Genomic DNA, 23,316 nt, shown 5'->3' with positions numbered 1-23,316 from the left:
TTATTAAACTACAGCTTCGCCCTGGTCCGTTCATCGCGCACCACAAACCGCTTTCCGCTCCGGTTTCCTTTCTCCTGATCTCGAAGCACTCGACGTAGAATCTTTCCACTGGCACTCTTGGGGATTTCATCGACGAATTCCACCTCCACGATCCACTTGTGTCGAACCTTTCTGGCGCGAACATATTCGATGATCTGTCGGCCAATGTCAACGAGCCCACCAGTATCACCAACACGTTCCTTGGCGGTGGGTTTCAATGCCACATATGCCTTTGGCCTTTCTCCAGAGTAAGCATCCGAGATGGATGTGACGGCGACGTCTTCAATGTCCTCATGTCCCAGTAGCAGATCTTCCAGTTCGGCCGGAGACACCGCAATGCCCTTCACCTTGATCATCTCCTTGATGCGGTCGGTGATATTGATGAATCCTTCCTTGTCCATGAAACCAACGTCACCGGTGTGCAACCATCCATCCGCATCGAAGGTTTCCTTCGTGGCCTTCTCGTTGTTCAAATAACCCATCACGACCTGGGGTCCGCGGGCAAGGATCTCTCCGGGCTCATTGTATCCTAGCTCGCGGCCGGAGTCCACATCGATGATCTTGACCTCAGTATTGGCAGCAATACTTCCTCCCCGCTCGGCATAGTTGTACGACTGTTTATCGAGCGGATGCATGGTGATACAGCTGCACGACTCGGTCATGCCGTAGCCCTGCTTGAAACCCGTATTGGGGTAGCGTTCCTGGAGCTTTTGCAGGACCTCGCTGGCAATTGGGGCAGCACCAGACGAGAACTTGGTCACATGCGAGAGGTCGTACTTGGCCACAATGGGATCTGAAAGCAAACGGATGACAATGGGCGGCACTAGAAGCAGTTCCCTGATCTTGTATTTGACTACCGTGTCCAGCATGCTTTCCATGGTGAATGCCGGTAACATGTACACCTCCGAGTTGAGGAAGACAGGGAGATGCATCTGGTGGACCAGACCAGTAACTGTTTGGATCAGCTTGTGTCGTTCTGAAAGCTCTTCTGAAGAATACTTACTATGAAACAGTGGCAGCACGGCCAGAGAACGCTTGTGATCGGGAGCAGTCACCTGCTGGACTTGCATACACTGCGCTATTACGTTATGATGGCTGATCATGACCTGCCTTTGAAGTCAGAACATTTTACCAAGGCCTCTCCCAGATCCTGAATGAACTGTTCGACATACCGCTTTGGGTAATCCAGTTGTGCCACTGCTGAAGCTGAGAAATCCGCAAACCTCGCGGTTGGTCTTGCCCGGAGGCAGCTTGAAGGCCGCAACTTGTCCGCCTGCCCCGTAACTCTTTCCCATTTCGATCAGCTGTTGAACATTGGTATAACCTTCTTTTTCACCGTCAAGAAGGAAAATACGCTCCCGCGGGATACCGGCGCTCTGAGCCGCGGGAATGGCAACCTCCATAGAGGAGGGAACGGTCATGAGGAATTTCGCTTGGCCGGTCTTCAACGCGTATGTCATTTCCTCAACATTGTATGCAGGAGAAGCCCCAGATATTACTCCGCCTATGCATTGTCAGGGCAATGAATTGGCGATGATCAATGGGGGAAGCCTACCTGCGCGGACGGTAGACAGCATGGCTACCGGGTACCAGATGGTGTTGGGGCTGAATAAGGCCACCGTCTCACCGGGCTTGAGGCCATATTTCTGGACTAATGCTGTCGAGATATAGGTCGTATATTCCTTTAGTTCATCGTAACGGACCCTCTCTTGCGTCACGGCATTGACGTAGGAACCGAGCTCGGCGGGAGGGAATCGTCGCAGGGGAGAATGTTCCGAGTCAAACAGCCAGTCCCATATGGGAAGTTGCGTAGGAACTATCGTGATGAGAATGTATTTCATGAGCTGGTACGCCGTGTAAACTTACTTTGTAGCTGGGGTCTTGTTGATGAGAAGATCATGGTCTACAATGGCAGCGGTGAGAACCTCTATATTTGGCTATTTGAGGAATGAAAATCCAAAGTAAACGCGGGGAAATTATAACGCCTAAATACCCAATTTAAGACCGTCTCGACTATTTCCTGGACAAGTAAAGTGGTGGTGTACGGACCTCGGTCATACCGCTATTATTGCCTTCCCCGCATTGCCTTGGACATACATCCGGGGGTGTTGTCCGGTTGAAATCCGCAATATGGGGTTGCTGCATCCTTCGGGCCACTCTGAGGGGTGGAGTTAATTCTTCCAAACTCCATACCTCGAGGCTTGTTATCTACTGGGAAGAAGAGTTGTGCCTTGTTTATGAACGCCATGTGCTGCATTTTCTCCAGTGCCTCGCGGTGAGCCCGGATAAATATGAACAAATTTGATTTCGAGTTCGTATTATGAATGCCGCCAATGCAGCCTTGTCACACAGTCTGGGGTTTGCGATCGTGTACAACACAAAGGCGGGCGATCTGTTCTCTTCCATGAGCCGTGGGTCATGTATCATGACCACTATACTCATGAAGAGGCTGTCTAAACCATTCCCTGCAGGGCTTTCCATTCCCCACGTACGATGCCAGGTAGCTCTTTCTCTAGACTAGGTCCTTGGGGATTCCACCCCAAAACCTTTCGAGCACGGGTTGCCCTGCAACGGACGTTGAGGCCCCAACTGGCAGCCTCGAATCCCGCCCACTCTTGAGCTATGTGTGCTTCTAGGGATTCTGTCTCTGCCGTGGGAATGAACCCCTCCTTCTGGGCAATGAGAGCTATTTCTCGTGCAAGATCAGACCATCGATACTCCCCAGTTTCAGCAAGATAGTATGCTTCAGGCCCCCAAAGATCGGTCCTGCCGGAAAGCACGGCATCAAACATCGCCATGTATAGATCAGTTAAATCGGTTATGTATACTCCGCATCCACGAGATTCGCCTTCGCCAATGATGGGTGCTCTTTTCCTCTCAAGGGTCCACCGAGCAAGCTCGTATACCTGTCGGCTTCGTTGCGAACAAGGTCCGCGACCGAGTCCTACGAATATTAACTGCCAGCTCAATTCGGTCGGCTGTAAACTCACCGAAGACAGTGGTTGGGGAGATGATGGCGGCCTTGATGATCTCCGGATGGGCAGCCCCCGCTTCAAGGACCACCTTGTCCACTGCTCGGTGGAATGCATGCTCGGGAATAGTCACAATCTCCTGTACCCCGTCCCAATCATTGTATATCTTTTCTCTCGAAATACCATATGTCTTCTCGTCAGTGTCAACATAACTGAAAATTCCAGCACCACTGGTGTGAATCCAGTATGCCGGTCTGTCCGCCGTGTGGCCGTTCAAAATTCCAGCGCATATTGCATTGGCGGCTCCTATATGGTCCGCAGCGTCTGCTGTATCTGTACGAAATATTATATCAGTTTCTGACATACCTATCATCGACAGGTTGGTATACGGATAATTATATCTGCCTTAGCACTTTCGCCTTGCAATACATCGTCATCCTCGAGACCACCGTACACAATCCCCACGGATGGGTAGATGGATTTGATCCTTTCTCCTTTATCCTTCCCAGGCACCAAGAGTCTATATGATAAGTCGGGGTGCTTTGGTAGTAGCTGGGAGAGTATATCTCCACCAATGTAGCCCGTGGCCCCGGTACTGCCCCCATGTTATTTTGGGTCATGAAGGTGTCTGGTCTTCTTACATGAAAACATTCATCATCCTGTTAGAAGGCGCTACTGTAAATTCAATGACTTCACTCTTGTAAGAGAATGAGCAAATCTCAAACCCGATTTTATACTCCTGTAACGCGTGTTGATTTATAATAACCGTGATTTATAATTCGCGGGGTAAATGTTGAAAGTGCTGATCTCGAACTAATAGCGGAAGTACACATCGGATGAAGTATTATACGTTTGATATACAAAGAGAAAACCCATGACAGCTCTACCATGGCACAATAATTTCAGTGCGATGGACTGGGCCAAGCTTATAAACAAGATCAAGGAAGCGGCCTTTTTACCAAAATTCGGGTTCATTCTCATCCACTATGATTAGCCCGTTATAGCCAAATTAAGTTGCGTCTTATCGAACAAAATTTCATTTTATTTATAGTAAGCACCCATACTGCGTATAATCTAGGCCCTACCCATCGGGTACAACGGCAGTCAACCCTGAAAACGTGCCTGACATACCGTTAGCCTCTAATTAGACATGTGGATCATCGTGGATCACGTTCAAAAGTCTTCCTGTCTCCTGCGAGGACTATAGAGACCCATATTTAACCGATTCTTCGATAACGACTTCTTTGCCACTCCTGTTGTCGTTTTATATAGAAGTCTGAAACCGAGAAGAAACTGATAGCGGGTACTCTCGGTTGTTGCCGGCTCACATCGGGAAGAACGCTTTCTACTAGCCACAAATCCGCCTATACCCGAGAATGTTGTGGCTGAAGTAGGCAAAAGAACCATTTCCATTGGGCACTTGCTGCCAAGTCCTCGGAGTTGCGGCTGGTGCTCTCTACTAACAAGATTGTCTCTATAGAAATTTCTCCATAGCGGAAAAGAATGGATCTTTCTCGACCAGACGAGGACATCGTTCAATTTGACAGTCGCTCTGATTGTGGAAATCACGTATGATGTGAATACTTACCACGTAAGAGAATTGGAAAAAGACGATGAAAAAACCGGACTTGTGGTAGAAGTGGCCCCGCCATATTGGCGTATATCTACTTCTCCTTACCCCCAAAGATGTAGGAACTCGTCTTTCTGGAGAGACAATATCGGCTTCACCGGCTAATTGACTTAATGGATCATCATCCGGAAGAACGATGGAAGGACCCATCGTTCACTGATCACACCAGTGATGAATTTTCCGACGAGACAGGAGACCGCCTTGATTCACTCGAGTTGAATCGAATCAATACGTACCGACTTCAACAAAAAACAACAGTAGGGTCAACCAAAGGGCCCTTACCAAAAGCGAAATGGTTGCCTATGGGGGCAGGGAAAGAATATCCGCCTCTTCTACCAGACCCCGAGACATACGTGGTAGAATTTGACGGAGCCAATGATCCTTTACACCCATACAATTGGTCAATGCTGCGCAGGATTATGCTGGTATGCATTCTGGTATATGGTACCTTTGCTGGATCCTTTACAAGTGCGGTTTTCTCTGCTGCTATCTCTTCCGTGAGTGAGGAGTTTCATATCAGCCAGGAAGTGGGTTCGTTGGGAGTCACGTTATATGTCCTTGGATTTGCGGCTGGTCCAACGATTTGGGCCCCGGCCTCAGAGTTGATCGGAAGGCGATGGCCTTTATCCACCGGACTTTTTGGATGTGGCGTTTTCACTATTGCCTGTGCTACCGCGAAGGATGTGCAGACCATCATGCTGACTCGGTTCTTCGCTGGGTTGTTTGCAGCGAGCCCGATATCCATTGTCCCGGCTGTTTTCGCTGATCTATTTAATAACACACAACGAGGCATTGTGATGTCAATTTTCTGCATGGCCGTTTTTATCGGTCCCTTCGCTGCCCCATTCGTTGGAGGTTTCATTTCGATCAGCTCCCTCGGATGGCGGTGGATCATGTACATATCGACGATCATGGTATTCTTGGGATTCATCCTTGTCATCGTCTTCCTTGACGAGACGTACGCGCCCGTTATCCTGGTCCGCAAGGCAGCTACTCTTCGTCGACAGACCCGTAACTGGGGTATACATGCAAAGCAAGATGAGGTTGAGGTAGAACTTGGAGAGCTGCTTCGAAACAACTTCACTCGTCCGATTAAGATGCTCCTCACAGAACCTATATTGCTTCTCATCTCCTTATACATCTCCTTTATTTATGGCCTCATTTATGCCCTGCTGGGGGCATACCCAGTGGTATTCGAAGGCGTATACGGGATGAACATGGGCGTGGGAGGCCTGGCATTCGTGGGACTCATTCTAGGAGAACTCCTCGGTGGCGTCTTCATCTTGATGCTGCAGACGTCGTACGCACGGAAGCTGGCTGCGAATGGTGACAAGCCGATCCCCGAATGGCGCCTTCCCCCCGCCATCGTTGGCGCTGTTACCTTTACAGTAGGAATGTTCTGGTAGGTCCAAGTTGGGATGCGAGTTCACGCGTATATGAATCAAATACTAATTAGTGTATCAGGTTCGGCTGGACCGGTTATACAGCCTCCATCCACTGGATTGCTCCCATGGCCTCCGGACTACTGACAGGCTTCGGTATTTTTTGCATCTTCCTCCAATGCTTCAACTACATCGTGGATTGTTATCCTTCATTGTAAGTACCCGTCCTCTGGAGAGGTCAACGAGTACTAATGAGGTAGGGCTGCATCGACAATCGCGGCAAATACAATACTTCGGTCGGCAATTGGTTGCTCATTCCCATTATTTTCGAGGCAGATGATGGAAAACCTGGGGGTGCAGTGGGCTGGAACTATGCTCGGTTGTATCGCAGCAATAATGATTCCTATCCCAGTTGTGTTCATGGTCTACGGGCCTTGGCTTAGGGGGAAGAGTAAATTGGCTTGTTCGCCTATTTACGACGTTGAACAGAAAACTTACGATGTATAATGTAGATATTATGATGATTATTAGCGGATACCACACATTTGGCTAAAGCGGCTCAATTTAACTTGTTGATTGGAATGGTGCATATATATATAGGCAAGCTATCTTCTATACACCGTGAATTCGCAAACCAGGAAGGCTGCATATGCGAAGAGGAGCACAGCCCCCATCCAACGGCCAAGATCAAGAAACACGACACATGCTAACAGAGCCGAAGAGACCCATACTGACACCAATTCAAACATAGTCATGTAGTCTGACATAGTATGACCAAGTTCTCCTGAAAGAGCTATCACGCCCGCACACAGAGTGAGTAGGAAGATGTTGCTCCCGGCTGTATTCGCAACCATGATGCCGCTATGCCCTCGCACTCCACTCACGAGGGCAATGACCTTCTCCGGAATTGTGGTAACAATTGACAGAACCGTAAACCCAACGACGGTTCCCGATAACCCAAGTGATTCCGCGATAGCGCTTGCGCTCTGGGCCAGAATATAACCGGAGACCGATAAACAGACAAGCCCAATTAGCAGTTGTAGAACGTGGCGCGCCACTGAAATTGGATATTGCCGATCAATGTCATACGGTTGGTGCCGTTGCAAAAGATGTGACGTTTCGGATACTCGATGTACGTTAGCTTCGACATCGTCGGTATCGCTATCGCTGTCGCTTTCACTATCTGACAGTTCTGGCGCGCTGACGACCCCCCGGTAAATGGCGAAACCAATGGAAATGAGATAGATCACAAATGTGGCGATGAGGAACCCTCCTGTAATGCGATTTAGCCTCCCAGCCCAGGTCAGACCAGCCGACATGGTAGTCAATCCTAGGAGGATGGCAGTGTAGGATCGGGCGCTGCGATCAAACTGCATCCGGCCTGGGTGCACCAGCATACCAAGAGAGAACGCGCCGAGTATATTAGAAATTGTTGAACCCATGACGTTTCCTAACGCCAAAGAGCCGCGCTTCTGCAATACTGAAGCTATTACGACTGCCAGCTTCAATGGTGTGAGTGATGAATGTGGAGGAAGACTCCGGGATGCGTATCTTACCTCTTCATACTCGGCCCCGGCTGTGAGAAGGGCAATAAGTGTCTGTGAGATACCCAGACGCTGGGCGACGATGGCGGTATGTTCAACAAATTTGTCCGCGCCATAGTCTAGCATAAATGCCCCTGCCACCAGGCAGGCGCTATTGTAACAGAGAGTATTCCAGTCAACTGAATGCATCAGCTGCAAAAGTCTTGCCCTACTGGAGTACCCGGTAGCATAGAGGGATAGAGATTGCAAAGGACGTTACGAGTCCTAAGGGATGACCGAATGTGTGGTTGGAAAGAAAGCCAAAATTTGTCATATTAAGGTTTCCTTGCCCCACGCAGCTTCGATACACGGTTCCATGCGTTGTCGCATCTCTGAGCATCATCGACAGTTACGTGGTTGGACCGTATATATAATTCTCCTGACCGGTTCCAACGTAGCATACCCGCAGTTGAGATCGGTTACCTGCTATAAATGACGTCACTGGCATAGGATGGGATTCTGCCCTATATTCGGGTGAAATTTGCATACTGTGCACCCTGAATGATAAGAACATCCTGGATGTGAAGTGAGCGACATGTCTTCCAGCTCAGGTTTTGCCATTGTGACCCCCGCGTCGAGGGGGTTAGGATTCGCCTTCGCCCGTTATCTTCTGGCCCATACGGAGTTGCCAGTAGTAGCAACCGCGAGACGAGATTGCTATGAACTCCAACGAAGGCTCACAAAAGGTCTTGCGCCATACTGGCAATCAAACAAGAGGCTTCAAGTCTTTAAAGTCGACGTGACGGGTTGGAATGAGCGAGCGCTGCAGCTTGAATAGAGACTAACGTCTCCAGATGAATCTACAATATCGTCAATGACTTCCCACATCCGGCAAATATTACCAGACACGCCGCTACGAATTGCCCTCACTGTACCTGGTACTCTCAATTGTGGAAAAGTCCCCTTCCCAGATCGACGCGTCTCGTGCAATGGACAGCTTTCGAGTCAATTCCATTGGACCAATGCTACTGATGAAACATCTTTCATCATTTCTCCCCACTAAATCACATCCACCTTTTGCAACTGACTACTACAATGCAGATGAGAACGCATTGCACCTACCGTCGCATGCGATCTACGCGATGATGGCAGCGCGAGTGGGATCAATCTCCGACAACGGCACGGGAGGGTGGTACTCTTATCGTGCCAGTAAATCAGCTGTATTTCAGTTAGCGAAGACATTCGACTTGTATCTACGGACACGCAGTAATGAAAGAGCGATTGCTGTTGCGATGCACCCAGGAACAGTTCAAACCGACTTCACAAAAGATTACTGGTCGGGAAGGGACATGTTGCATCCAGAGGAGTCTGCAGTGCGTTTATTGAATGTTCTATGTTCCATAGGCTCTGGGGTGAATGAAGGGCGTGGAAGATGCTGGGATTGGAGGGGCAATGAGGTTGCGCCTTGAGATTGTTCGGGATAGATCTGGCCTTCACAAGCCGGTGGTCTACTACTCCACACTCTATGATCGCCACTGACACCCTCCGATCTCCGATCTCTGTGGGGTGGATTTTCTGTAATCTGGGCATGCCCAATTACGTCTTGCAGAATAGCAGATCTTAAGGTTGATCGACGTTGTATGGCATCATTGGTATCATTTCAGAAAGTGCCTACACCTGTTATCATTGGACACCCCATGAGAATAAATAGTGCGCCCTGCAAGCCATGACCACAACCTCCTCATAACCATATCTATTCGCACATTACGACGCGCCAGATTGCTCCAGGTTCAATCTTTACCGTACACATTCTCGACATTCTCCGCCGTGGTACGATCTTTCGTAAAGATAGTGGCAGTGTTGTGGAAGACTGCGAACAGTTAGTGAATATTCGAGAGATAGGTACGTGGAAACCCACCTTCTTCCATCTCCTCCAAGGACTTGCCGGTGGTTTCCTTGATGAACAGCCATGCATAGACCACCAGCGCCCAGTTGAAGATACAGAACATCAAGAATGTTCTCCAACCGAGGTTCTCGAGCGCATGTGGCGTTGCCTGAGAGAAAACGAAGTTGAAAAGCCACTGGGTTGCTGTGCCCACGGCGATACCCATTTCACGGATCCTCGTGGGGAAGATTTCGCTCATGTACAGCCAGGGAACGGGGCCCCAGGACATGTTGTACATCGCCGCTTCCAGGTAAACCATTGCAATGGAAGCAATTGCGGGTGACGTGATCGAAGTGGCTTTGGGGTCGGGGGGAAAGACCTTGCCGAGGATGGCGACGATGAGCATCAAGGATCCCATCATGAAAGCACCCACTATGAGCGACCATTTGCGGCCGATCCGCTCGACTAAGAAGACAACGAAAGTAAAGCACGCGACAACCTTGACGACACCGAAGAAACCGCTAATAAGGAGGCTATCCTCGCCCGCGCCGACCGCCTGGAAAATCTGAGGCGCATCTACACTGTATTAATTGGGTGACTTGGGAACAGTTCAATGAGGGTTCACGCACAGTAAGCCAGAGATGTATTTCCAGTCAACTGCACGCCTACTTGGTATTAACACACATTTCCATATGTCGCGGGGGCAGACACATACCAATCTGGATTGTGATGGTGATGATCATCCGATACCGGTTGGCGGGCAGACGCAACTCTTTCCAAGTCACACCCTCAGTCGCTCGAAGCTCAGCTTCAATGCCATCGAGAATTTCTGCCATTCTACTCAAGGGTCAGTGGGCAGTTCTCCAACGCATCAACATACGTACTCTGCGCGAACTTCATCCGTCTCTTCCCCGCCCCGGATCCAAACCAATGACTCCATCGCCTCCTGGTGTCGTCCCTTTTTCGCCAGCCAACGAACACTCTCCTTCAAGAACAGCATCCCAATTCCCAGAATGCCACCAGGGACCAGCTGGAGACCGATGGGAATTTGCCATTGTCGATCAATAGACGGGACATGTTTTTCGACGCCATAGTCCACCCAATACGAGGTCATGACGCCCAGGGTGAAAAAGAACTGGAACATGCTACCGAGCATACCCCGGATCTCCTTTGGTGCCATTTCCGCACTAAACATGGGTACCATGACAGTCGCCATACCGACGCCCACACCGCTGATTACGCGGGCAGCGTAGAAGGCGCCGATGGAGTGCGTGGGCGCGACCTGAATGACGGCGCCGATGCAGAAAATCAGTGACGCCAGCGCGATCGACCATCGCCGGCCAAATCGCGCGGTGAAAGGCCATGTGAAGAAACACGAGAAGAACGCTGAGTTATTAGCTGGGATTTTATCGATTGGCCAGTATCGCGAAGTTGTCGCCTACCTCCCGCTTGTAGAAGACTATTGGAGTTTGAACTGATGGTGGATTTCTCCTTGGCGCCATATCGGAAATGATTCTGGAATGACTCGAGCGTGAGAATGCCCCCGATAATACCGGTATCATAGGCAAAGAGGAACGATCCCACGCAGCAGATGGAGACCATATACACGGCCCGTATATTGCCCAGTCTCTTGCCCATGATGACAGCCGACACAGGAAACTGTTGATTTAGACGTAACATGTAAAATCAAGAGTGGAAAAGTAGCCAGGGGAGAGAATCCTCTTTGTACTCTGTAACTGCGGGGAGTGCGCCGGGACGGCTGGTGAAGTCATCTGAGCCATCTAGTCAACACGAAGGGAACCCGGTCTGGACGATGACAATAGAACTAGCTAAAATAACACCATTTGCTTATGGATAGCATCGATATGTGATAGGGCCGCTGGGGCGGCTGGTCTGGGGGATTTCTGGGTCATGGGGGATCGCTTGGATGAATCAAGCCGAATGGGCCATTGGTTATGGCCGTCGGGGTTGCATTAGCGGGCCAAGCCAACACTGTAGCCACCAGATACGTAGTTGATTCGTCTGAAGCTTACCAGGGTGTTGCAGCGGGGGGTGAGTTAGGCCTGGGTCTGTTCTTATGGCCGATGACCAGTATTCCAATCGCACGATCTGCCGCCATCGAATTTTAGCCCTAAATATTGACCCACGGACTGGCCAAACACTGTAATTTGGTTAGCGGAATGCTGTCCGTGCCAATTAATGGTGAATCTCTGTCGCTCAAGATATCCGTAGACGTTTTATATCGATCATACCATAGGGGTACGACTGTGCTACGACGATGGTCAACGCTTGCACAAGATATGGCTGATGTTGCGACATCGAACGTGTTTGGGATCCTCTATTTTATTTTCCCTCCGATTGTACGTCTTCCTTATTCTTTCTATTACTTAAGCACTCCTCATCCCCTTATAACATCGTGACAAACCATGTCAAGACTTTCCGCAAACGGCACCGGCATGACTCGACATGAGGCAGCTGACGTTATTGGACGCCAAAAAACTCTTTGTAACTATGCTTATTCATCCTGACTCTTGAACAGTACTTCCTACATGGAGAAGGCTGACAAGAAGAATGATATAAGATTGTCTATCTAGTTCTATCAAAAACATGTAATTCTATCATTAACCATGACATATCAGGGGACCTCGGTTGCCATTATAGGCTTGTACCCGGAACTTATGCAAAATGTGCCTCGTAGGGCCAGTCCAAAGGGGTTTTAATTAACGAATGCACACGATTGTGCGCCCACCATCCCAGGTAATCCGCTTACGGACGGTCATTTTGAAAACCTCGTGCTTTGTATCGATCTCCTTACTCTCCTTGTCGAGAAGATATGCAGAAGGAGCATAGACCAAGGCCTCTCCGGTTCGAAGACTTGAGATGCGATAGAACCCATTGGCACCATCCTCAACACCGGAGTCCCTCCTACCGTTCATTGGTACATGATTCTGGATAACTCTGTACCACTCTGGGCTGGAGAACCGATGAATGATAGTAACCGAGCAAAGATCGATCAACCGAGGAGATATTGTCGGCTCCTGTGTTGAAATGATAGTCCTAACGCCCAGGTGCCGTTGCTGTCGAATGATATTGAGTAACGTTTCTGATAGCTCTTTGGCTGCCGCAGTATCAGTCATGTACTACACGTCATGGTCAGTCTCTCTCCAGTGGTGCCTAGGTCGCAAAACTCAGGTACCTTGTGTGCCTCATCGGCGACTATCATCTTACCTCTCGCTGGGTGAGCGTGCAGGAAGAGGTCAATCGAAATTCTGAAGAGAATGCAGGCTGTATTCTGGTCGACGAAAGGGCAGGATAAATCCAGAATGGTGACACCCCCATCGATAAAGTAATCTCCGTCGCTATTGCCGCTGAGGTTTAGATACGAATCCAGCAGGTCCAGTCGCTGATATAGGAAAGGCGTCTGGGCCCGGTCGAGGCGCAAAGAATTCAAGCGCACGCGGAATTTGGAATAGTTGAAGTGTCCACCGCTTTCCATCGCCATTTCACGCAAGACCCTGATCACTTGACTCATGTACAGAGGCATCGACTCGTTCTTGCCCATGGACATAAGCGACAGCATCATGCTGATATTCAGGTGATGCGGATGCAATTTAAATGGGCGGACTTCAACGTTCGGTATCTGCGAATACATTTTCCCCAGGTTTTGGAAATTTGTCGGCGAAACCAAGACACGCACCGGGATGGGTTGCTGGCAGGTGGAGTATTCCGGCATGATTGAGGCGAGGAACGCCGCCTCACTTGGTTGGGAGCTGACGTTCGAGCTGTACTCATTGAAATTTAGTACCAGCGTTGAGACAGCCTTCTTGAGGTTTCCAAGTGCACGAAATGGCAAGGAACAGTTTTCTGGAAATGTTGTCAGGATGTTATGATACGAGGAACGAAATTGTCTCACCGATGATGCACGACGTGGTATGTGACTTTCCACTACCCTGGAGCCCACAGATAAATGCAGAGAACGGAACGTTCGTATTAAGTATCACCCTAGGGTCAAAATTCACTATGGTCTGTGGGGGATCTAATTGACCCAGAAGTGCACATTGCGACGGCATGCAGTAGCCCAGATCCTCGGCAGACGGTGTGAGTAAAACGGCATGTTCCAAGTTCATTGAGACGTCTAGAGCCATCTCTTTACCCCCAGGTTCGTTATTGAGGAGCTGTATCTGATCCCGTAGGGAGGGCATGGTTGAAACAGTTGTAGATGGGGTTGCTGGAGGGTCATCATCCCCATCCTGAATGGCCAAATGCTCCTTGAACTCTACCTCTGAGCGTCAGGACGACCTCTCGTGATAAGCGATCTGTATCAGGAATACCTTTAAGAAGGATGTTTTGGTGCTCTTCATCACTGTTGCTGCCCAGACTCTTCACATAATGACTCGTAGAAGATTCGATCCCGCCATCGGAAAACTCTATTAAATTCTCATCCAGAGGATAATCATCCGCGCTCTCGGTGGTCTCGCTGGCACTCTGACCCGGAGATGGCTAAGTGTGCGTTTCACATTCAGTATGATATCCATATTAGGGGAAAAGGAACATGGAGACTCACCTGGGTAGGCTCCGGCGATTGGGAAGAGAGCGCTGAAGTCGGACTTGAGACATGTATTCTGCCATGTTTCTTTTCGATATGATCGGAATATCTAAAGTTACAACCGTTAGATAGGAAACGTGGAGGGGTAGGGATGTTGTACCCATGTACTATCTCACTTATGTATTGCTGTTTGCTTGGGTTTTGAGCCACGAATTTGGCCTCTATCGCGTTTCTGTCAATTCGGTGGCATTTTTCAAAGAAGGAGCGGATCTCAGCGCGGATCTGCAGCCTGAGTTTCGGATCTGCAGACTGAGCGACCGCCTTGGACTTTTTCCTCGACATGGCGGATCCCAGCGAAGATTCGCCCAGGAAGAAAAGACGCGTTACGGCAATTAACGAAGCACTACAAAGCTTTCCCCCTTTGTGGAGGCGTACGCGCAATCACGTGGAATGGACGGTTCAACTCCAGGAAACATTCACTCCAGCCTCCTCAACCAGGGGAGAACTGAGCAGTTGGAGTTCTAATATCTGACACGAGCCAGACCTCCCTATGTTGTTGTGTCTATTGACATGTGTCTGCATATCAAAAGCACAAATACGTGTCTGAATAAGCAATCTGGCACGCATTACTCTAAAAGGGGAAAGTGCCATCACGGGCATGTAGCCTTTCCCTTTCCGGCCACGAATGCTCCATATGTAACATCAGCGAAATACTTTATTTCTCTCCAGAATGCTCTGTATAATGATAGAAGAGATCGCATACTATTTAATTACGGTGTTGTTTGTCATAACCAGCCCAGCGCCACAGATCAAGCCCTTGCGCTTGTGCGGGCATAGACAACAGGGAGTGAATGATACTATCCCGGCGAACAAAGATGAATGAAAATTCCCATACCGTACAGGAGGTTTCTCAGTTCGCCAACAGATATCGCAATCGCGATGACGGACAGGTGGTTTCCATACATTATGACCCGTTCACTGTCAAAGCGCGACTACGCTGGAAAGATGGTGGCAAGGATTGGCTCATTCGATTTACCTTCTCGGGCAGGTCTTCGTTCATCGACGAAAAAGTTCAGAATGAAGCAGTTGCCATGAAATTCGTTGCCCTTAGCACCCCAATTCCTGTTCCTCGAGTTATTGCATATGGGACAGCAGCGGATAATCCCACAGGACTTGGGCCGTTCATCATCATGACATGGGTTGAAGGAAAGAAAATGTCAGATATACTTTGGAACAAAGGCGACAGGAGCTCCGAAGACAACGACACAATCATGGAAGCATTATACGGCCAAATGGCGGAGTTATTGCTGGAACTATGGAAACTGAACTTCGACAAGATCGGAAGCCTTGCTCAGACCGAGATGACGCGTACGATTTCAGCTAGCCGCAGACCATCTTCCCAAGGAATAAGTGAACTATCCAGAGTTTGCGACCTGAGTGACCATATTGGGCCATCAAAGATCTACCATAGCGCGGTGGATTACGTTTCTTCCCTCCTGGAATTACAGTCAATACGCCTACAGCGGCAGCAGGCCACCATCGGTGACACGGCTCCCTATAGAGAGCAATACACGGCATTGCACCTGATGAAAGCCATCGCGCTTAATTTTGTTTCACGCACTGAGAACTATGGTCCGTTCAAGCTCTTCGCAGAAGGGCTTAGACCAGAAAACGTGCTCGTCGATGATTCTCTCCAGGTTACAGGGGTGATAAACTGGGAGTTCTGTTATTCAGCCCCAGTTCAATTTGCCGGAAGCATGCCGGACTGGCTTCTCCCCGACGCCCCGCACGTTTTTATCAAACAGAGAGGGCTTCGCGCCTTCCTCGAGACCTATATTGCCGAAGCGAGCACGTTTTTGAACGTATTAGAAAAGAAAGAAAATGACCGACAGTGCGATAACGACCGTCTTTCTCTACGGATGAGACGATCCATGCAGGATAATAGTGCATGGTTTAATCTAGCGTGTCGTTCAGTGACCGGGTTCGATATTGTATATTGGAACCTTTTAGATGAATATTGCTGGGGCCCGAAAACATCTACTGCGGAGAGGGCATATGGTTTCACAAGTACTGGGCTGCACAGAGGCCGAATTAACCCGCCCCAACAGAACATCGGTTACGATGAAATTAAGGGTTCACGGAAGGTGAGTGAGCTGCGATTTAGATCTTAAGTGTACGTTGATAATTGATTATATCTTAAACAGCCGTACACATCCGGGCGGAAACGTCCTGGTTTTATTGATTCTGCCTTGGGATATATTAGACGCACGTTGTACAGGAGTAACTGAAATTTTGGCGAATTCACAAAGTACCAGTGCCACGTTTTTGGCATTAAACACCGTGTCCAAAGCGAATCTGTGCTTATGACTGCGTAATTGATTAAAAGTAGGCTGTTCGGGAGATTATCTAGCCCGCAAATCTCTGAGATTTTTCAGCGGTGAACGTAGCTACGTAGCTACTAGGTGAACGTGAAGCCGATGTGCCGCGGCAGAAAGAGGTCAAGCGATTACGATGCGCAGCAGTTTTATGGGGCAGATATGGAGATGCGGAGAAGTACCGCGTAGCACTCATACTAAGAAGTTCCGCTAGTATGAACCAAGTTCTTTTGGGGATATTCTTGGAGATAGCAGCCAATGGTAATGAAACAAAGTAAAAAAAAAAAAAAAAAGTGGTGCCTACGGTGCACGCAGTAATGCAGGGACAAGTAACGGGAAAATAATAAGAAACGAACTAAATCCATCATTCTAATTGACAGTATTTCAAGGTGCTGGTATGCTAGAATCAAGACCAAAACAACTTCTACTAGGTCAAGAAGCTGACAGAAGGGACGTATTATCCTACTGACGAATTTTGTACAGGAATGGTTTCCATTCCAAAGACCGACCCTCAACGTTGGCGCCTCGACGTTAATGAAGGTGCACATCACTGGCGACATGTTGAGGAGGAGGAGGCGGCTCGTCGTCCACAATCTACTGCTGAGAAGTACTTCCTAGGCTTACCTACTGTAAACTAACCGCCTGGAGCTGTGTCCTTCGGCATGGATTACTACACCGGAGTCTAACAATCTTAGGGATTGCCTTCTTTGCCAACGCCATCAAATTTTCAGGAGTCAGCCCGCAATGGCTTTCGTTTTTATCAACAACTGCAGCTGGTTGACGGCCACTGGGGTTGCGGCTATGGCGGTCCTAGCTTTCTCCTAGCAGGCATAGTGATGGCGATGTATATCACGGACACACCCATACCCGAGGAATGGAAAATCGAAATTATCCGCTATTTAAATAACACGGTCAACTCGGATGGAGGCTGGGGACTTCATTCTGCAGGTCGCTCTACAGTTTTTGCCACAGTGCTTTACTACGTCAGCTTGCGCATACTTGGTGTAGAAGCGTCACATCCGCTAGCGAGAAACGCGAGAGAACGCCTCCATGCTCTCGGTGCGTTATCCCCACCAAAGCTCACTTCTGTCAACAAGATCTGACCACCCCCCAAGGAGGCCCAACTGGCATTCCCCAATGGGGAAAGATCTGGTTATCGTTGCTGAACTTGTACGATTGGCATGGAGTCAACCCTATCCCTCCCGAATTCTGGTATGTCTGCGCACGCAATATCCCAACGACAAAATGATTGACCGTATGGCTATTTACAGGCTTCTTCCGGACTGGGTGCCTTTTCACCCATGGCGCTGGTGGATTCAATGCCGTGTAGTATACCTACCAGTATCATACTTATATGGAGAGAAGGTACGAAAGCCGTTGAATGAGCTCCTTATCAGTATACGCGGGGAGATATATGCAAAGAAATATGAGGATATAGAGTTCTCCCGCTATTCGAACCATGTCGCGCCATCTGATCTGATGAAGCCATCGTCTCTCGTCATGAGAACAGCCAATGTTTGCCTTCGCAGCTATGAGCGTTATTTCCGGCCAAGCTGGGTTGCTCAATGGGCAACTAAGAGAGTTTGTGAATTGATCAAACGCGAAGACGAGAACACGTCCTACAATTGCCTGGCACCCGTCAACAAGGCATTCCACATGGTTTCTGTGTGGTATCTGGAGGGAAAAGACAGTGACCGCATGCGTCGCCATCGAGAGCACATCTCTACTTATATGTGGAAGGAATCCGCTGGGCTGACCTGCTGTGGAAAAAACGGAGTACAGCTCTGGGACACTGCATTTAGCATCCAGGCTGTTGTGGAATCCGGACTGGCGAAGGAGGAAGAGTTTGGAGGGGCCTTGGCACGTGCACTAGAATTCCTTGACATTTCCCAACTGCGTGGAAATATAGAGGATCCATATCGGCAGCCAAGAAAGGGCGGATGGCCGTTTAGTACAAGAGACAACGGATATATCGTTTCAGACTGCACTGCCGAGGCTCTCAAGTCAGTCCTTCTATTGCAGGAAGAATGGTAAGTTCCCATTGTTAGTTGAAATTGCGCTATGGTACTCAAAGTACATCTGCTGACATTGATACTTAGCGGCTTCCCTAAAAGGATCAGCAATGACCGGTTACAGGATTGTGTGGATACACTCCTTCTGATGCAAAACCCAAACGGGGGGTTCGCTAGCTATGAAAATACCCGCTCTAGTGAGCTGCTTGAACTCCTCAACGCTTCCGAAATATTCGACCGTATCATGGTTGAATATTCCTACCCGGAGTGCACCACAGCAGTTGTCACGGCATTGTCACTCTTTCGACGGTATTTTCCCACCTACCGAGCTGGCGATATTGAATGCGTTGTCCGTCGGGCCATAGACTACATAATAGCTACCCAACGACCAGATGGCAGTTGGTATGGATCGTGGGGTGTTTGCTTTACCTACGCCATCATGTTTGCCGTTCAAAGTTTAGAGCTCATCGGCCAAACATGGCAGACCAGTGAACGGGTGCGGCGCAGCTGTAAGTTTCTGTTGGACAAACAGAAGCCAGACGGTGGTTGGGGAGAGCATTATACGTCTTGCGAAAAGGAGGTCTACGTGCAGCACGAAAAGAGCCAAGTAGTAAATACTGCCTGGGCTTGTTTGGCCCTCATGTATGCCAGATGCCCGGAGAAGGAGGCAATTGCGAAAGGCTTACAGGTATGAGTTGTCTACAGGAAAATTGGCGGTGGCTGACATGCGCACATAGTTGATTATGAGTCGACAGCAGGAAAACGGGGAATGGTACCAGGAGGATGTGGAGGGGGTTTTTAACAACACTTGGTGAGTGCTTTAAGTCTTCAGAAAAAAAAACTGTGTAATGACCACTTGAACAGTATGATCGGGTACCCAAACTACAAGTTGTACTTCACAGTATGGGCCTTGGGAAGATACCGAACTGTATATCTCCCAGCGCTCGCTCAAGAGGCGCAGTAACAAGTTAAATTCATAGTATTCCGGACCTGATTTCGCAATATTGACATTTCGCTGGACAAAAAAGGCAAGATAGATTTTTCATAAAATAGAAATTCAGGTGAAAAGCAAGAAGTTATTAAATTAGCCGAGATCGACAGGACCAGACAAGGACGGAGAAACATGTCCGTGGATGGTTTCCGGGTTCCTGGCAGAAGACCACTAGATGATTTGCAGCACGGGTAAACCCACCCCATGTTGCAGACTTAGCGCAACACCAATGCCTCAGAGTACTTACTATTCATCCGGCGGGAGGCGTAGGCGCAGGAGGATATTTGAATCTTATCTCCGCACGTCCTATTTTGCGACACAATCGTAAAGACATTCCGCAATACTATGCTCCTACTAAAATTACTTGCCCTCATTGTTTGGGCTTCTACTATACAAGCATATCTGGACCCTTCCCGGTACACTTGGTACAATGCTCCAGCATCAGACTTTGCTGGATCGCTCCCTATTGGCAATGGCAGACTGGCCGCTGCTGTCTGGGGTACCGCGGTGGAAAATATCACCTTGAATGAAAACTCAATCTGGAGCGGTCCATTCCAATATCGTGTCAACCCTGATTCGCACGATGGGTTTTTGCAGGCTCGATCATTACTGCAAAGAGGTAACTTTACGGCGGCAGGCCAAGTGACTCTCCAGAAGATGGCGAGCATCCCAACGTCGCCCCGCGAGTATCACCCTCTCGGTGCAATGCAGCTGGATTTCAAGCACAATATGAATTATGTAACCAACTATACACGATACCTGGACTTATACAACGGGAACGCGGTGGTTGAGTATGAGTATGATGGCGTCAGGTTCAGGTACGCCATCCCACATTATGCAGTTTCGAAGCTAATTCTTCAGTCGTGAATATATTGCGAGCAACCCTGCCGGAATTCTGGCCATGAAATTTTCGGCTAGTGAGCCCGACAGTATTACCATGGCATGCTCATTATCACGAGGCCTCTATGTCACCGAGAATTCAGCATCCTCACCAAATGGAACGGGTATACTTCGTCTCAAGGCCAAAACAGGGAATATGGAAGATCCTATGCGATTCACCGCGGAGGCTAGGATTATAAGCCGTGGCGGTGGGTTCCGAGTGCCGTCTAGAAGAACCATCTAACAATGGTCAGGTCGTGTTATTAGTAACAGCACAACAGTGGCTGTCCGAGATGCTTCATCAGTAGAGGTATTCTTTGACACAGAGACGTCGTATCGGTATTCGACCGAAGAAGAACGTGAGACAGAAGTTAATCGACGACTTACTGGTGCCGCGCGACGGGGATATAATGCAATCAGGAAAGCAGCAGTCGCCGACTATACAGGCCTGAGTCGCCGTGTAGACCTCAATCTCGGCTCTTCTGGATCTGCAGGCCATTTTCCCACAGATGTCCGTTTACAGAAGTTCAAAGGAGACCCCGGCAGTGACCCTGAACTCGTAACGCTCATGTTCAACTTTGGTCGCCACTCGCTGATAGCTTCATCTCGCCGTACTGAATCACCTGGATTGCCGGCCAACCTCCAAGGCATCTGGAACCAAGACTACGCACCGGCTTGGGGTGGGAAATTTACAGTAGATGTCAATCTGGAAATGAATTATTGGCCCGCAGAGGTGACGAACCTGGCTGATACGTTCGATCCCTTTATTGATCTCCTCGAAACTGTGGTCCCTCATGGGACTGACGTCGCCCGCCGTATGTATCAATGCGACAACGAAGGATACATTCTGCATCATAATACTGATCTATGGGGAGATGCCGCTCCCGTTGACAATGGGACTACTTGGACAATGTGGCCGATGGGCAGTGCATGGCTATCAGAAAATCTGATGCAGCATTATCGTTTCACGCAAAACAAGAAGGTTCTGCGGGAACGTATCTGGCCTCTCCTACAGAGCGCGGCTCGGTTTTACTATTGTTATCTGTTCGAATTTGATGGATACTACAGCACCGGCCCCTCGCTCTCTCCGGAGAATGCATTTATCGTACCAGTGAATATGAATATTGCCGGTAGGTCAGAAGGAATTGATATTGCTCCAACAATGGACAACGCTTTGCTATACGAATTGTTCAGATCCATTATTGAGGCAGCGGAAGTACTCGCAATTACCGGAGATGATGTCAATAAAGCCCAGGAATATATATCCAAGATCAGACCTCCTGAAATTGGATCTATTGGTCAAATTAAGGAATGGCGGGTGGAATATGAAGAAGAGGATCCGGGGCATCGACATATGAGTCCAATTGTCGGCCTTTACCCCGGCTCCCAATTGACCCCATTGGTGAACCAAACATTGGCAAATGCTGCGAAAGTCCTCCTTGACAGGCGGATCGATCACGGTAGCGGCAGTACTGGGTGGTCGCGCACCTGGACGATGTGCTTATATGCGCGGTTGTTTGACGGCGACGCAGTGTGGAACCATACTCAGGTTTTCCTCCAGACTTATCCGAGCACCAACCTGTGGAACACAGACTCGGGTCCTGGAAGTGCCTTCCAGATTGACGGTAACTTCGGGTTCACAGCGGGAGTTGCGGAAATGCTGCTGCAGAGTCACGAATTGGTGCATATTCTGCCCGCCTTGCCCTCAGCTGTCCCAGCCGGCCAAGTTTCAGGGCTAGTAGCCCGAGGAAATTTTGTAGTGGACATTCAATGGGCCAATGGCGTTCTCACGCAGGCTACAGTTAAGTCACGCAGTGGGGTTCAATTGGCATTGCGAGTCCAGGATGGCAAGTCTTTTACCGTCAATGGAGACAAATATACCGGTCCTATTTCAACGGTTGCTGGGGACTCGTACAAGATCATGCTTCTGTCATAGTGAGGACTGGAACCCCCTAGGCCCTTTCTGGTAAAACTCCGTGAGTAAATGGAAAAATGCTACATTCGAACAGTACACAAGCTTTCGTAATCGGGATAAACGGCGAACTCTCTATGCGACGGATTTCTGGTCGGAGTTAGGACTGCTGCCTTTCCGACTTCCCATCTCGTAGGGCGGACGTGGCCCCGTATCCGTACCAGCGTGGGACAGCCGGAGGCAGCCGATTGCTGTCCAGCACACCCCACATGATAATTAGTGCGCTGATCGCCCAAAACATAGCCAATGCCTGTGGCCTTGATCTCATACGTGGACCTTAATGACCAGGGACCTTTGCGGATAAACTTGATACTGCGTACTCTGAGTACTGCGTACGCAGTAACGTCGCGATTGCAACACTATAACTCCCCGGTCCTCCCCCGAAGCATAATTTGAGCCATACTATTTTCAACAGCTCCCGAAAATTTGCGATTCTTTCAGAAGCACCGCGCTGCTAGAGGCAATGAAGTTGCTATCAACACTACCGACAGCGATGTTGGCCATCGGCGCCGCTGCATTTGACAAAAACCTGCGTATGTTGCCCTAAAGCTCGCCCAGTCAGTACGGCAAACACTAATACGCGATAATTATAGCATGGGGAAAGCGTGATTATCCTTGCGTCAACGTCTATCAGGGGATCCCGGATAACTCAACGATCGCAATGGGCACCGAAATAACACTTAAATTCAACCGCCAAAGTACGCAGTGCAATGAGGCTCTGAACAAGTATCCTGGGTCTCCATACTCCCTCTGGTTGTACAACAATCCTGTTCGTCATCTCGACGATATTGATTGGGATGCGAACGTGAAGCTCGCAGACAAAATTGCGGAAAAGGATGGAACTGTCACCTTCGCTATCCCCAGAAATCTAACCGCTGTTAAGGACAATACTGTCTGGTACATGCGCTTGTCGACTGTTCTGGCTACAGCGCCCCAGGTAAGTAATATCTGTGATAGGTCAGTTTGGTATTTCAGCTGACAAAATACAGATGCCCTCTTTGTTCAATGCAGCTGGTCCTTTTACAATTCATGCCTAGGGCTACCACGGAATTCTTTACTAGCCGTAGGGAAGAATCATATCACATGGGATTTGAATTATGTCACGCAACC

At 49.1% G+C, this 23,316-nt stretch overlaps 10 protein-coding genes across 10 annotated transcripts; 5 read left to right on the top strand and 5 right to left on the bottom strand.

Moving 5' to 3' along the window:
- Nucleotides 1-8: 8 nt before the first annotated feature.
- On the bottom strand, nt 9-1,939 carry BDV59DRAFT_193916 (acyl--CoA ligase; the record flags this gene model as incomplete). Its single annotated transcript, XM_073692314.1, has 5 exons — nt 9-991; nt 1,043-1,145; nt 1,212-1,543; nt 1,595-1,855; nt 1,906-1,939. The coding sequence occupies 5 exons, from the start codon at nt 1,937-1,939 to the stop codon at nt 9-11; spliced, it is 1,713 nt and encodes a 570-aa protein (XP_073546786.1).
- Nucleotides 1,940-2,289: 350 nt separating this feature from the next.
- Nucleotides 2,290-3,918, bottom strand: BDV59DRAFT_180682 (NAD(P)-binding protein). Its single transcript, XM_073690098.1, has 4 exons — nt 3,653-3,918; nt 3,401-3,606; nt 3,030-3,344; nt 2,290-2,983 (listed from the first exon to the last, which is right to left on the bottom strand). The coding sequence occupies exons 1-4, from the start codon at nt 3,667-3,669 to the stop codon at nt 2,493-2,495; spliced, it is 1,029 nt and encodes a 342-aa protein (XP_073546785.1). The 5' UTR covers nt 3,670-3,918; the 3' UTR covers nt 2,290-2,492.
- Nucleotides 3,919-4,298: 380 nt separating this feature from the next.
- Nucleotides 4,299-6,602, top strand: BDV59DRAFT_180680 (MFS transporter). The gene is made up of 4 exons (XM_073690097.1): nt 4,299-4,401; nt 4,492-6,043; nt 6,106-6,237; nt 6,284-6,602. The coding sequence occupies exons 2-4, from the start codon at nt 4,755-4,757 to the stop codon at nt 6,528-6,530; spliced, it is 1,668 nt and encodes a 555-aa protein (XP_073546784.1). The 5' UTR covers nt 4,299-4,401; nt 4,492-4,754; the 3' UTR covers nt 6,531-6,602.
- On the bottom strand, nt 6,537-7,657 carry BDV59DRAFT_56789 (sodium:calcium antiporter). Its single transcript, XM_073696648.1, has 2 exons — nt 7,580-7,657; nt 6,537-7,525 (listed from the first exon to the last, which is right to left on the bottom strand). The coding sequence occupies exon 2, from the start codon at nt 7,463-7,465 to the stop codon at nt 6,629-6,631; it is 837 nt and encodes a 278-aa protein (XP_073546783.1). The 5' UTR covers nt 7,466-7,525; nt 7,580-7,657; the 3' UTR covers nt 6,537-6,628.
- Nucleotides 7,658-9,176: 1,519 nt separating this feature from the next.
- On the bottom strand, nt 9,177-11,069 carry BDV59DRAFT_208725 (sugar porter family MFS transporter; the record flags this gene model as incomplete). Its single annotated transcript, XM_073695262.1, has 7 exons — nt 9,177-9,416; nt 9,465-10,007; nt 10,061-10,096; nt 10,147-10,268; nt 10,316-10,817; nt 10,874-10,946; nt 11,016-11,069. 7 exons carry the CDS (start codon nt 11,067-11,069, stop codon nt 9,337-9,339), a joined length of 1,410 nt encoding a protein of 469 aa, XP_073546782.1. The 3' UTR covers nt 9,177-9,336.
- A 1,082-nt stretch (nt 11,070-12,151) lies between these two features.
- BDV59DRAFT_202920 (uncharacterized protein) lies at nt 12,152-14,319 on the bottom strand (the record flags this gene model as incomplete). Its single annotated transcript, XM_073694166.1, has 6 exons — nt 12,152-12,571; nt 12,628-13,295; nt 13,345-13,707; nt 13,763-13,931; nt 13,996-14,086; nt 14,138-14,319. 6 exons carry the CDS (start codon nt 14,317-14,319, stop codon nt 12,152-12,154), a joined length of 1,893 nt encoding a protein of 630 aa, XP_073546781.1.
- Nucleotides 14,320-14,852: 533 nt separating this feature from the next.
- On the top strand, nt 14,853-16,148 carry BDV59DRAFT_202919 (uncharacterized protein; the record flags this gene model as incomplete). Its single annotated transcript, XM_073694165.1, has 2 exons — nt 14,853-15,839; nt 16,086-16,148. 2 exons carry the CDS (start codon nt 14,853-14,855, stop codon nt 16,146-16,148), a joined length of 1,050 nt encoding a protein of 349 aa, XP_073546780.1.
- Nucleotides 16,149-16,837: 689 nt separating this feature from the next.
- BDV59DRAFT_208723 (terpene cyclase/mutase family protein) lies at nt 16,838-19,341 on the top strand (the record flags this gene model as incomplete). Its single annotated transcript, XM_073695261.1, has 7 exons — nt 16,838-16,981; nt 17,048-17,411; nt 17,468-17,564; nt 17,624-18,382; nt 18,473-19,052; nt 19,102-19,175; nt 19,229-19,341. The coding sequence occupies 7 exons, from the start codon at nt 16,838-16,840 to the stop codon at nt 19,326-19,328; spliced, it is 2,118 nt and encodes a 705-aa protein (XP_073546779.1). The 3' UTR covers nt 19,329-19,341.
- A 359-nt stretch (nt 19,342-19,700) lies between these two features.
- BDV59DRAFT_208721 (glycoside hydrolase family 95 protein) lies at nt 19,701-22,340 on the top strand (the record flags this gene model as incomplete). The annotated part of the gene is made up of 3 exons (XM_073695260.1): nt 19,701-20,173; nt 20,217-20,443; nt 20,489-22,340. 3 exons carry the CDS (start codon nt 19,701-19,703, stop codon nt 22,168-22,170), a joined length of 2,382 nt encoding a protein of 793 aa, XP_073546778.1. The 3' UTR covers nt 22,171-22,340.
- Nucleotides 22,341-22,699: 359 nt separating this feature from the next.
- BDV59DRAFT_202916 (uncharacterized protein) lies at nt 22,700-23,243 on the top strand (the record flags this gene model as incomplete). Its single annotated transcript, XM_073694164.1, has 3 exons — nt 22,700-22,739; nt 22,800-23,143; nt 23,196-23,243. The coding sequence occupies 3 exons, from the start codon at nt 22,700-22,702 to the stop codon at nt 23,241-23,243; spliced, it is 432 nt and encodes a 143-aa protein (XP_073546777.1).
- Between the last annotated feature and the right edge of the window lie 73 nt (nt 23,244-23,316).

Source organism: Aspergillus ambiguus (assembly GCF_047715705.1).
Source record: "Aspergillus ambiguus strain CBS 117.58 unplaced genomic scaffold BDV59scaffold_21, whole genome shotgun sequence".
In the NCBI taxonomy this organism is placed as follows: Eukaryota; Fungi; Ascomycota; class Eurotiomycetes; order Eurotiales; family Aspergillaceae; genus Aspergillus; species Aspergillus ambiguus.
The sequence above is the reverse complement of the archived record's forward strand: the minus strand, read 5'-3'. Positions and strand labels throughout refer to the sequence as shown.

Coding starts and splice junctions, on each gene's coding strand:
- BDV59DRAFT_56789 (XM_073696648.1), bottom strand. CDS start 7,465: ATGGGTTCAACAATTTCTAATATACTCGGCGCGTTCTCTCTTGGTATG.
- BDV59DRAFT_180682 (XM_073690098.1), bottom strand. Junction 3,345..3,400: donor TAAGGCAGATATAATTATCC/GTATACCAACCT, acceptor TATTTCGTACAG/ATACAGCAGACGCTGCGGAC. Junction 2,984..3,029: donor CTCCCCAACCACTGTCTTCG/GTGAGTTTACAG, acceptor TAATATTCGTAG/GACTCGGTCGCGGACCTTGT.
- BDV59DRAFT_180680 (XM_073690097.1), top strand. CDS start 4,755: ATGGATCATCATCCGGAAGAACGATGGAAGGACCCATCGTTCACTGAT. Junction 6,044..6,105: donor TTTACAGTAGGAATGTTCTG/GTAGGTCCAAGT, acceptor TTAGTGTATCAG/GTTCGGCTGGACCGGTTATA. Junction 6,238..6,283: donor GTGGATTGTTATCCTTCATT/GTAAGTACCCGT, acceptor CTAATGAGGTAG/GGCTGCATCGACAATCGCGG.